Source organism: Lissotriton helveticus, chromosome 3_1 (genome assembly GCF_964261635.1).
Source record: "Lissotriton helveticus chromosome 3_1, aLisHel1.1, whole genome shotgun sequence".
NCBI classification, from domain to species: domain Eukaryota; kingdom Metazoa; phylum Chordata; class Amphibia; order Caudata; family Salamandridae; genus Lissotriton; species Lissotriton helveticus.
In genome coordinates, this window is record NC_136061.1 from 1,938,723,051 (window position 1) to 1,938,736,578 (window position 13,528).

The 13,528-nt window shown below is 46.5% G+C and overlaps 1 protein-coding gene across 1 annotated transcript in view; it reads right to left on the bottom strand.

The window, feature by feature from the left end:
* NOX5 (NADPH oxidase 5) overlaps positions 1 to 13,528 on the bottom strand; it is a 261,295-nt gene that overhangs the window by 126,182 nt on the left and 121,585 nt on the right. The window contains exon 9 of the mRNA XM_078684069.1: positions 1,907 to 2,049. Within this exon, the coding sequence (XP_078540195.1) occupies positions 1,907 to 2,049 (143 nt within the window). The remainder of the gene's footprint in view (positions 1 to 1,906; positions 2,050 to 13,528) is intronic.

Genomic DNA, 13,528 nt, shown 5'->3' on the forward strand with positions numbered 1-13,528 from the left:
TCATGGGTGCATCTGGGGTCACAAGTATTACTTGAAGGACGGGGTTCATTTGACAGAAGAGGGTAATGTCCTATGGTCTGACAATATCTGGGCTTGGCTAGAGGGCTGGGATAGGAGGAGTGTGTCCTTAGGCAGGGGATAGAGGGGGAGGCCAGATCGTCGGTTAACAATACTGGCCTGTGGCGGTAAGGTCATTATCGGTGAGCACATATTTGAGGTCTGAGGGGGCGGGCATCATCCTATGGAGGTTCCCGCCCGGGGGGAGGGGCCTGCGGGCCACTCCCAGTACTCCAGGGGCAAGGTAATATGCAAAGGAGCGCGGGTAGGAGTAGTTCACGCTTTCCTTAGGCTGGTAGCCACCCCGCGCGCGTGGACTCATGACGCCACCGGCGCAGAGTAAGGGCCCTCCTTTAGTGGGTAAATGGAGTTTGGGGCGTAGACCGGGCAATTCCCGGGGTAACACTGCGCATGCGCACTTCTAGGGGGGAGGCGCAGCTTGTAGGACCTGACACCGGTAGTGACCCTGCCATATGGCCAGAAATGTACAAAAATCAAGGTAGGATGTTTAGTTTAAGCTAGGAACAACTTGTATTAGAGTTTTGTTAAGGTCAGGCTCTCAAACTTGTTGATAACAATTGTATAACTGAATGTCCTGCTGATTTTTGTATTCATTGTTGATTATGCAATTAAAACCTTTTTTAATTTCATACTTTAATAAATACGGCCGGGCGACTAGCGCCCGCCTTCCAAAAAGTAAAACACGTCTCGTGTCCACGTTCCTGGGTGTTGGGTGCCGGATTGGGGGGGAGGCGGCAGCTAGTCGCTGACCATGTTGGCTAGTAGAGTACAGCCTTGACTTTTTAGCTAATGTGCCCATTTCACCAACAATTCAGCTGTTCCACAGAGCAATGTCCTATAGATCACAACTCCTGAACTTCCCAACAGCTCGCCCCTTTGCCCTCCTTCCTGTTTTATCCCCCTGCCCCAAGGCACCAGTCAAGTGAGACCATTCAATCCCCACCGGTTGATTTCATGGGAAATCACGAGTATTTGTTTAAAGTTCGCTTGTCCAAAAAGCTGCAGTGCCCTCAGGCTTGATGGAAAGTCTCTTAGGTGTGCATAAGTTAGATCGCTCATCAGTGAGCTCCATAGCTTATCAAAAGTCTTGATTCTGTATGACATGTGTGAGCTTTTTGCGAAGGAGAGTGTATCCATTTCGCAATTGTGGGGCGTCTTTCCTTTCACAATGAGCAGCTATAAGCCCCTTAGATGTCCCTAACTTGTGGTGAAGTGGAGTCTTCTGTATTGTCTTCCCCTGGGAGCAGGACCAGCACCCGGTTTATAGTAGAATGGCTTTGGGGGTCACGCTTCACCACTTAGACAACATGGCTAAGTACTTATTTCTAATATGTTTTTATTAGGTCACATTCCCACCATTTGTGAACCTCCAACTCCAAGCCCTCTCAACACCTAAAACATAGGCCCGAAGTCTATAGGTACATCTGTTTTAATCTTTTAGGGATACGTTGCCGGTGCATCATCATATGTATTCTGATTCCTGCGCTGTAGGCTTTCGATGCGTGGAGGTATTCTTCGTGTGTAGGGAGAGTTTTAAAAGGAAAGTTGTGATATTTCATGATCACGATGTATGAGACTCTGGGTGTTTTAAATTACTCTTCTGTTAAATTCTGTGACTGAATGTTAGTCAGGCAGGGATCAGGTCAAAAGAATTATCAGTTAAATTAATTATTTACACCAATATCAAGCCAGGGTTTAGCATGAGTCCTGCAACTAGACGGAACATTATTTTCAAAGAAGGCTGTTGCCACATATTACTGCAGCAAGTTGACTGCGCCAACATTTAAGAAGCTGAGAAATTGTACACAGAAAGCTGCCTTGTCCAGACCTGCATCCAGCGCTGGCATCTCTTGGCTCTCAGGTTTCGAGTTAGGGGCTTTGCCACTTGGATCATCGGTTCCAGATGCCTGAAGTACTCGTACAGTCTGTTGGTCCACTGTCCAAGGGACCTTATATGCAACCATAGGAAATCTGCAGGGTCAGAAGGATAGCATGGTTACTGAAACGTGTTGTCTCTGTCAAATCTTAGAATCTCATTACTGTTTGCGGAGAATCTCACTATTGGGTCTTTGTTTGGTCTATTATCAGACATATCTGTGAATTAAAGGACTTCTGGTATCTGTTTGACCTCTTATCGCAGGCACAGAAGTGTAAGTATAGAGAGAAAGAGACACTAACTGGTTTTGCTTGGCCTCCCATCAAATGCAAAGCAGTTTTAGCAGAGAAATCCACTAGTTGCTTCTGACTGAATCTTTATCAGACATACAGAAGCTCCGGCGAGGGGGGTCACTTACTGATTTTTGTTTATCATCCGTAACTAACCATTGTTAGTAGATAGGACCACTCACTATTATCAATCTGCCTCACTATGAGAAACAAAGCAGAGTTTGCATAGAGGATCACTCACAATTTCCTTCCTGGCCTCATAAGTGCAGCAGTGCTACCAGAGTATGATAGTCACTGTGTGACCTCTTACCAGAAGCTCAGTATTGTTAATCAAGAGAACCACTCGCTGAACTCTGTCTGGCCTGATGTTAAGAGCAACAGTTTGATTGTTGAAGGTTACCTACTAGTCACCAAAAGTGGTCACATACAGTAGGTGTTTAACATGAAAAGTGCAACAAGGTTAGAAGAGAGGAACCCTGGCTAATATCTGATATAGGCCTGACCCATGAGCGGGGAAGTGTTCAGTGGCGTAGCAAGGAGGGCGGGGGTGGCGGTCCTCCCCAGGTGACACAAATTTTGGGGGCAGTGGCATACCCCCATCCCCCACACTCCCTCAAACATGTGGCCGTCACTGGCGGGAGAAGCTCTGGAATTGCCAGCACCCCGTGCCCTCCCCCCCCCCTGGTTACCTGCGGCCATCACAGGAATCACCAGCACCGCTTCTCATCCTCCCCTGTTCTCGCATGAAGTGCTAGTAGATACGACCCCTTGAAGCTGTCTGCCTAACATATTAGCAGAAACACAGCAGAGCTACTTCGCCGTCTTTTTTGCTTACTGTGATAGCATGATTATAGATTTACAGCCCACTGTAGTGAGCTATACGAGCTATACGACCATTAAAGGCTAGCTTCAGGGTTATAGAACTCGAGCCGAAGGTAAGGGCCTTTAACAAGGGAGAGGACCTTTAATGGCCATTATAGCCCACTTACAGTGGGCTATGAAACTATTAGAACATTCCTTCTCATGAGGGCACAACATCTTAATTAAGAAAATAAAGGCATCAGTGACCGAGGGGTTGAAATCCCCTGCAGCTCTGAAGCCTTTGTTTCACAGCTCTTGCTTTGAATGTTCAACTGTTAACAGCCATGTGCAGGGCCATGGCTGTTAACCCCTCAAGTACTGCCGTCGGCCGTTGGATGTTGCGAGCACTACCTTCGTAGTGCTGCGCATGTACAACGGCCGACGCAGCCCCGCCCGTTTTGTGGAAGTTCCGCACTACCGCGAAATCGCGTTAGCAGTAAACGGGTTAACTGTTGACCATTTACAGCAAGAGCTATGAAAACAGGCTGTCAGAAACCAGCCCCTGATTCTCAAGTGCTCATCTAAACTGTTTTTCGTGGTTCGGCAAGCCAGGGAGACCCAGGAGTGGAGTATCATTCACCCCTCCCTCCTTCCTCCTTCTGAAGCCCCGGTGACACTGAGCTACAGGAGGAGGGAAGGATGAAGACTCCGGCTGCACGCCCTCTGCCTTTTGCTTTCTCCTGTCCAATTGCTATATTTTGAAAAGAAGGGGAAAGAGAAAGATAGCGAACGCTGAAATTTTGTTAGCAGGGGGTCTATACCAGTTTAAATAGGCCGCTGCTGTTCCATTGTCGTCAGTGGAGCTCCAAAAATCCCCAATATTCTAATTTGGTTTTGGAAATATGTTAAATTCATGATTGTGTAATTTCAAGATTTGTAAGGAATTGGCAATACTATCTGCCTGATCATTTGTTAAACAGATTGTAATTTTAGACCTTTAACATTCCTTCAACCCAGACAGTTTTTCCTTGCTGCTTCACAATAAATACATTTAGTCTTCTTTAGGTGCCTTCTCGGGAGAGTTTACTGATTGCTTGCAAAAATTATCTTTTTTGTTGTTGTCCTCATTCCACCAAAAGCTGTGCAAATAAACTTTCTCAACCCATTCTGTCGTGGGCGCCCAGGGCTGACGTTCTTGCAATAGCCTGGGCTGACCAGCCCTGCATCTTTATTCCGAGGCCTGGTGTAATCATAGGACTGGCAGGGCTTTAGACCAGCCTCATTTCTCTTCCCCATTCCAGCAAAGGATCACACACCGTGCTATTTACATTTTGTGCCAAACCAGATTCTAACCTTGCAGTGCTCAATGCCGCCCGTAGCCAGCTTTCATATAGAGGAGGGCTAGTATCCTTCCATAATTTACATATCTCCCTGCATGCAATTATAATAAGACTGAAGAATAACGCTACTTGTGCCCCCTTAATAAACAAAAAAGATCAGTGTCCATCCCAAAAATACCTCTAATTAAGTTTAAGGACCCTTGTACCTTAAAAATTCCCTCCAGGGCCTTCTCGACCATAGACCAAAAGGGACCCAAGGAAGGGCAGTCATAAAAAAACATGTATGTTATCTGCTCCGACTACCCCGCATCTTGAGCAGGATGGAGAGGGAGTCACAAACTTAGCAATCTTTTTTGGCGTATAATAAAGCCTGTTGGTGGTATAAAAATGATTCTTCTTCAAAGAGGCTGATTTAACATATTTGTACAAGATGTGGAGAGATCTATCATAAAGAACAGCTGATGCCTCCTCCAACCTAGAGGAATTCCAGATTTGGAACATTGGGGGGGGCCTCAGATTCCTCCTCCTCCAACATTTTTCTATACCACAGTCCCACTTCCTTCTTCATTGGGCTTGGAGATTGAAGAGCAGACTCAATAGCCCAGTTCCCACCTATGTTCTCTCTCTCAGCGGAAAACTAGGAACAGATCTGAATATAGAGAAAGAGTCCCCTATCTTCGATCTCAAGACCTCCCAAGGACTGCAAATATTATCGTGAAGTAAGCATTGAAGTCCCAGCTCAGTTCTTCTTTTCTGGGTGTGGATGCTGGCAGGTTAACCTCTTGTTGAGATGGGATTCAGCATGTGAACTGAGACCTAGGCCTGTCTATGTTCAAGCCAGGCTCTAGAACCTATTTTATGACCTGGGGTGGTCCATCAATTGTGCCCTCTTTTTTGACACGGGACAAATGTCTGTGCATTTTAGGTTATTGACATGAAGCACTAGTGGCAGCGTACCGATTTATAAAGATTAATAGTCCTAAACCGACCCTTTTTTTGTTCTAGAAGTGAGTGGAACCTACTGGTCACACTCATGTAAAACTTCAGAGTAAGATAGAGAGCATTCGCGTGCGTATCAAGTGTGTGTAATGCACTGTGTATGTGTGGCACATACATGACAGTGAGATTGTGTGCATTTGCTGGGACCAGGGGATTTTGGATGGCCCCTGGTTTAGCATGCCACAAGATGGAGGGTGGATACAGCTTCCTTAAACAGTAAAGTGCACTTCCTGCATTCCTGAAGCTGGAGGGTGGATACCCAGACATTCAAGTGTGAGAGGATGGAGATAGGGCGACCCTTAGAAATTCTATGAGCACCTTTTAGCAAGCGATTGCAATTTAGACTTTCCTGAGCACTGCCATTTGGTGGATGATAGGAGTAAGCAGGTGAATCAGCAGATTCTGTTGGCAAAAGTTGGGAAGTTTCTGGGCCTGGCCTTCCCTTTTTTCTGTCTCTGACTGTTACTTCAAGAAGGCTGATGAGAGCCAGGTACAGAGACCTCACACTTCATTGTGCCCATATTTTGAATGATCCTGCTTGAAACTAGCCATCGCCTTGCACAAAGACGCTATCTGCACTACAGCTAAAAAATGAAGCTTGAGGGGAAACCATTGCAAACTGCTCCAGAATCTTAGACAGAGGTCAACATCGCCCATCTGGAAATTGAGTATCTGTACACAAACCACCCCACTTTGTTCCAATTCCATGCTGCCGCAATGACCACGGAAGGAAGTGCTCTGCAGAATACTGAAAGCCCTGCTGGGAGAACAGGGCTGGTGTCTGCATGAAAGCCAGTCTCCAAGAGGTGAGAGGACGTCACCTGAAGTCTGTACAACTTGGTGGAGAAGCTGAGGGTCTGCCTGGCATTTAGAGGCATAACTGTCTGCTCAGACAGGCAGGCAAGGAGTGTGTCTGGCCTTGCAGGAGAAGAGGCTGTCCAGGAGGAGAAGGTGAGTCATATTCCTGGTGTGTGGACACCCTTCAGAAGCCGACCACTACTGGAAGAGCAACAAGGGCCAACCAATATGAGAAGGGACATCCGTCCCCCTTAATAATTCATGTGGGGAAATGTGTAAAGAAAACTTGCAACTCAAGACAGCCATGTGCTCCCTGAGTTGAAGTTGGTGACTTTCGCTCCCTACATTTCATTTATTCACTGGCGAATTTCTTGTAATTGTTTTTCTGCAAGAAAAATATACTACTTATAAATCTAGACTCACAATTATGGGGTTCAGTTTCCTTTCCTGAGTCAAAGAAACCTAAATCCATCAGAGTTAATGCTTTGAAAAATCCTCCTTTTGAAGCTTTTCCACTTTTTCTTGAACCGATACACATGTTACAGTGGTGACTATCCTGGTCCAATCATGACTGGACAACAACAAAAACATTTATTTGCTAGCAACTGAAGAAGTGATGAACAATCTCCAATTGTCCCACAATGCAGCACAAATGATTGTTGGGATGAAAAATCTAACTATATGCCTGCCTCCTTGCTTAAACTGCACTGGGGCCCACTTTATGGCAATAGAAATTGTCTATCAGCAAGGAGAACGCCAGGCCAGCCATATTTAAGCACCTTACTCCAACTCAACAGTAGGTCTTCTCATCAAATTTGCCTAAGTATTCCTCAGGTGAGACTGGTAAAAATGAGGAGGCAGCCAAGGCTCGAAATTTCCTCCCTTCTATTTTAACTCCAGAAATCAGCAGTCTCAGGTTATAAGAGCAAAGGAAACCCTTGCTTTTCAATCAATCTATGTTGTGTTTGATTAATTTCTCTTAGCGCCATGAAGCTCTGGTGCATGGGTGAATTATATATAAAAATGTAACATGATAGCATACAAGAGTATCATCAAAGAGGTCAGTCTTTGTTCTCTGTCTGGCCTTTAATTAGGGAGGAGATGGGCAGCCTGGTGGCTGTGGCTGCCAACTGGGGAACCATGTTAGTATCCTGGTCTCAGCTCAACATCCTGTGATTGTATGCAAATCACGTAATCTCTTAGCGCCAAAATAATGTGTAACACAGTCTGTTTTTCGGGTAGATCACTCCAATACCCGCAAGTCACGTTACAAACTGTAAAAAAATATAAAAAGCACAGCTTCATTCATGGAAAGAGTAACATCCAGTTCTCTGCTCACTGATATCAAAACTGTTGCATGAGCTGCACTTACCTCAGAAGCATAAAAGTGTTAGTGGAAGGAATCATTCTCTGGTTGGCTTGCCCTGCTGTAACTAGGATTTGCACTGTAGAGCCAAGTAGCAGTCATGGCAGATTTGTCAAAAAACTAATCTCAAAGCTCATATCCACTTGTTACTTCACAATAAATGTACTCAGGATGATCACCTCTGCCTTTCGACTCTCCAAGGATATTAGTCCAAGTAGACCCGACTATTGCAACTCTCTGTATACTGGTCTCCCTAACTCACTGGTTCACAAATTACAACTTGTACGAAATGCTGCAGCGCTACTGATCTACAATGCGCCTAACTCTGCTTCAGTTTCCTCGCTACCATTCTCCTTACTTTGGTTACTAGTTCCTAAACACGTCTTTAAAGCACTTTGCATATGTCATAAAGCCTTATTCTCGTCACGCCACAATTCTTACATGACTGCTTTATTGACTTTTTATGAACCCATGCACACTCTCAGATCCTCTCATTACTGGACCCTGAATTTCCTCTATTTTAAAAAATCTCACAAGGAAGGACGAGCTCTGTGTCCCACGGTCAACGCTTCCTTATGGAAGGTGTGCCCAAACATGAGTGGTGCACTCATTGTGCCATAGTATTCAAGCTGCACCCTAATGATGAGAACCAGATATGCCAAATTAGTTTGGGGTTCCTTGAGTTCTCTTCTAGAGGGGGCTTTGTCTGGCAGTTCACATTGGACTTCTCCCATGAGGAGCAGGGTCAGTACTGTTTTTCATTAGGCAGGCCTCTGTATATATTTGGATGGTGGGAATTACGAAGACTGGAATACTTCCTGAACAATCATCAGTGGTTGAAAATAATTCAAAAATGTCACCCACCTTGTTGTTTGTTGCAGTAGACACCCTAAGTATGATAGTTTAGCCCAGATGTGTGTCCCATTCTCACTATGCCTAGGACTCAACCTGCACCCTATTGATGAGGCCTAAATAGGCTGAAACTGGCCTTGCTTTGCAGTTGGAGATAGACTGTTCCAATGAGAAGCGGGGTCAGTACTGATTTGTATATGGAGGGACTTGAGTGGCATGGTGGGTGAAAAGCAATGGACTAGAATGCGGCCAGAGCAATCACCGTGCCTGGGATTGTCATACTTCATCATGTTGTTTGTTGCAATATGATAAGGAGCACATGTTGCTTAGACTACCTTAATGCCTAGAGTATCTATAATTTGCTAACAGGGACATGTTCTGCTAGGGCATCAATAACATCAATAACATCTAAAATACCCTTTATACAGGGCCGGCTTTAACACTGGTGGTGCCCGGTGTGACAATGCTTGTTGGCGCCCCCTCCCCTGGCCCCCCAATGACCACCTCTGCCACGGATTCCCTCACCACCGCCCTTTAACAGTGCCCCTCAAGTCTCTAGAGCCACTGTCTATCGGATTCATGTATTTTTATAGCACCACTCATACCAGTGTAAGGTGTTAGAGAATTTTATATTACACACACATTGCACAGAGGCAATCATAGGTGTGTAAATCAGTGTATAGGAAATGTTACATCAGACAGGACCACAAGGTGACCGGGTAACATTTCATCGATACTGGTAGGCAAAATAGTATAAGAGTCCTTATTCTGGGAAAGCACAAATTCAGAATTTAAAATGTAACAAAAATTGTTTTCCATCCAAATGAACCCTTTTGGCAAGATTAGGATAATGAAATACTTGGTAAAAAACATATAGCTCTAACATATACCTTGTAGTTTACTTTAACGCTGGAGAGGACATTTAATAGCCGGTTTAACCCTCTATGGCGGGCTATAAGGCTACAATAAATACATATTAGAACACTGGAATGTTGAGAGTTCCACTGAGAACAATGGAGTTGCTAAAGGCCACTGATGGCTGAAAGAGCTTTCTACTTCAACATTCCAATGTTTGTCTTTCTGTTTCTCCCTTTTTTTTTTTTTTTTTTTTAATTTTCATTAATACCTTGCAAAGCAGGGCAAGTGTACAAACAATAAAGGTGATCAGCGGACATGAGTACATCGTAGGTTGCATATGAACATTGTATATTGGCAATGCATGACATCAGTAGAAGTAGTCTAACCAAAGCATCCCGTATCAACCCCTTCCCCGTCAGCACACCCTTGTTAAATAGAAACATCTTCTGTGGTAACGTCCGGTGGTTCACAAATATTCCCTCTAAACCTGTTCCAAGCCCCCCACACCCTTTCCCATTTCCGAGGGCACCCACGGTGAACAAAAACTGCCTTCTCTGCCACCATTGCCTCATCCATATCTGTACACCACTTCCGGAGTGTTGGCAGAGTTTCAGCCCCCCATAACATTGCAATATTACGTTTTGCCAACATCATGCCCAGCATAGCCCAGTCCTGTTGTTGATGATTTAGGTTGTTGGGCTCCCAGACGTTCAGCAGGCAACGCCTCGGCTCAGGCAGAACCGTGATGTCTATTGTTTGTGAAATTGTGCGCATTATTTTGGCCCAATATGCTGCAATGTGTGTACAGTCCCAAATGGTGTGGTAGAACGTGCCCTCCTCCCCGCACCCACGCATGCAGTACCTATGCAGGGCAGCTCCTATCACGAAAAGCGTCGACCTGGTGTAGTACGTTCGATGAAGCACCTTGAGTTGGACCAAACGAAGCCGGGAGGGTATCGCCGTCTCTCTGGGGAATGATAGACCCTGCTGCCATTCGGATTCATCAAGGTCACCCACCTCTAGAGACCAGGTCTGTTTTAGTGTGGATGTTGGATCTGGGAGATTATTAATTAGTTTCCGATATGTTAAGGATGTTGTCCTGCTCGTCATATGTTCTGTTAGAAGCCTGTCCTGGAGTGGTTTCCTGCAAAGCGGCACCTGGAGGAATGACCGCTCGAGGCGCATGTCTGACCTGCAAGTATCTAAACTGCTCCGACTGTGCCATGCCATATTGTATTCGCAGCTGTGTAAACTCAACCACCTGTCCCTTTTTCCATAGGTTCTCCACCGTGGACAGGCCTATATTGTCCCAGTTTTGGAACCCTTTACTTTTGCTAAGGCGGCCCAGTCGCTGCGAGTCCCATAACGGTGTCATTTGCGTAATAATGCCCACACACCTGAGGCGGACCTGTGCTTGGTACCAAATACGTATAGTATGCTTCGTTGGACCGAGCAAGGCCATGGGTTTGCGGCGGCTGTATAAATTTCCCATCAGCCCCTTATCTTCCAGATTCTGTCTATCCGCCTGATAGGCCGGTTCAGTCTGCGGGGTGTGCAACCAGAAATGTATGATTTTGAGATGCGCCGACCAGTAATAAAGCTCCACGTTCGGAAGTGCTATCCCTCCATCGTACCAGGTACGCGTTAGTTTAGTCTGGGAAATCCGCGCCAGTTTGTTTCCCCACAAAAGACCAGAAACCTCTGCCTCAATGGCCTTGAAGTAGCCTGGTGGAACCGGATATGGTGTGTTCTCAAGTATATATAGAAAGCGTGGGAGCGCCATCATTTTATATAACAAGGGGTGGTGAGGGACAGAGTCTCTGAATTAAGCAGAATACTCTCACCCAGTCAAAAGATCAGGGCTAGATCCAACACCGTTTTTTAGCTCATTGCACCATCCCAGTTTCAGAACCTGGCTGTATGCAAATTAGTCTGTTCCTGTCCCAGTGCATGATGGGAACAGGGCAAACCAAACTACAAAAGCCAATTCTTACACTGGAAGGGTATGCTCAGATGTGAGTCCCTTGCTCATTGCACCATCAGGATTCAAGCAAGCCGGGCCGAAGACGCCTGAAATGGCAGAAACCGGTCCCCGGAAGCTTGTTTCCTTCCCAGTGTAAGAATTGGCTTTTGTAGTCTGGTCTGCCCTGTTCCCATGATGCACTGGGCCAGGGACAGACTAATTTGCATACAGCCAGGTTCTGAAACTGGGATGGTGCAATGAGCTAAAAAACGGTGTTGGGTCTAGCCCTGATCTCTTGACTGGGTGAGAGTACTCTGCTTAATTCAGAGACTCTGTCCATCACCACCCCTTGTTGTAAATAATTTTGTCCACCCTAAGCGTGGAAGGGTATGCTCTGATGTGAGTCCCTTGCTCATTGCACCATCAGGATTCAAGCAAGCCGGGCCGAAGACGCCTGAAATGGCAGAAACCGGTCCCCGGAAGCTTGTTTCCTTCCCAGTGTAAGAATTGGCTTTTGTAGTCTGGTCTGCCCTGTTCCCATGATGCACTGGGCCAGGGACAGACTAATTTGCATACAGCCAGGTTCTGAAACTGGGATGGTGCAATGAGCTAAAAAACGGTGTTGGGTCTAGCCCTGATCTCTTGACTGGGTGAGAGTACTCTGCTTAATTCAGAGACTCTGTCCATCACCACCCCTTGTTGTAAATAATTTTGTCCACCCTAAGCGTGGAAGGGTATGCTCAGATGTGAGTCCCTTGCTCATTGCACCATCAGGATTCAAGCAAGCCGGGCCGAAGACGCCTGAAATGGCAGAAACCGGTCCCCGGAAGCTTGTTTCCTTCCCAGTGTAAGAATTGGCTTTTGTAGTCTGGTCTGCCCTGTTCCCATGATGCACTGGGCCAGGGACAGACTAATTTGCATACAGCCAGGTTCTGAAACTGGGATGGTGCAATGAGCTAAAAAACGGTGTTGGGTCTAGCCCTGATCTCTTGACTGGGTGAGAGTACTCTGCTTAATTCAGAGACTCTGTCCATCACCACCCCTTGTTGTAAATAATTTTGTCCACCCTAAGCGTGGAAGGGTATGCTCAGATGTGAGTCCCTTGCTCATTGCACCATCAGGATTCAAGCAAGCCGGGCCGAAGACGCCTGAAATGGCAGAAACCGGTCCCCGGAAGCTTGTTTCCTTCCCAGTGTAAGAATTGGCTTTTGTAGTCTGGTCTGCCCTGTTCCCATGATGCACTGGGCCAGGGACAGACTAATTTGCATACAGCCAGGTTCTGAAACTGGGATGGTGCAATGAGCTAAAAAACGGTGTTGGGTCTAGCCCTGATCTCTTGACTGGGTGAGAGTATTCTGCTTAATTCAGAGACTCTGTCCATCACCACCCCTTGTTGTAAATAATCATTTTATATAAGGCTGCTTTTCACAGCATCGTAAGAGTGAGGCTCCGCCATACCTGTGCATCACGCCGAAAACGGTCTAACTGGGGCTTCAGATTTCGAACGTAAAAGTCATCCGGATCTGGCGTTATGTAGACGCCCAGATATGTAAAAGCCTCATCCGTGCTCCGCAGTGGACAGTCCACAGGCAGTCGCGGAGGGGGACCGGTCAGGACGTACAGAACGGACTTTGCACAATTTATCCTATACCCTGAAACTTCTCACAGATATTCAATAATTCAAGAATTGATTTCCTGGGTGAGGTAAAGTACAGTAGTACGTCATCAGCGTACAGTGATATCCGGTCTTCCCAGACATCAGTCCATTGAAGTCCTCGAATGGAGGGCTCCCACCTGATCCACGCCGCCAGAGGTTCTAAAATTAGTGCGAAAAGCAGGGGGGACAGCAGGCATCCCTGCCGCGTTCCCCGAGGCAGGGGAAAGTCCCTAGAGATGTTTCCATTTGCCGCCACATGTGCCAGCGGGTTCCTGTAGAGCAGCTGAATCCAGGCACAGAATTTGGGGCCGAAGCCCAGGTGCTGCAGAACCGCGAACATATATGGCCACTCCACTGTATCGAATGCCATACTGGCGTCCAAAGAGAGGACAACTGCGGGCTCTTCTATCTGCGCTCTCCGGGCCATTACTGCGTGCAGTCGCCGCAGATTAAGCGCTGGGGCATAAATCCGGACTGGTCCGGTCCTATCAGGGAGGAAAGGTGTGGTGTTAACGCATAGCTAATAACTTGGCTAATATTTTGGGTTCCGCATTGATCAAAGATATAGGGCGGTACGAGCTACAGTCCTCCGGAGGTTTGCCCGGTTTGTGGATTGCTATGATCGTGGCCAGACGCTGGTCACGTGGCAG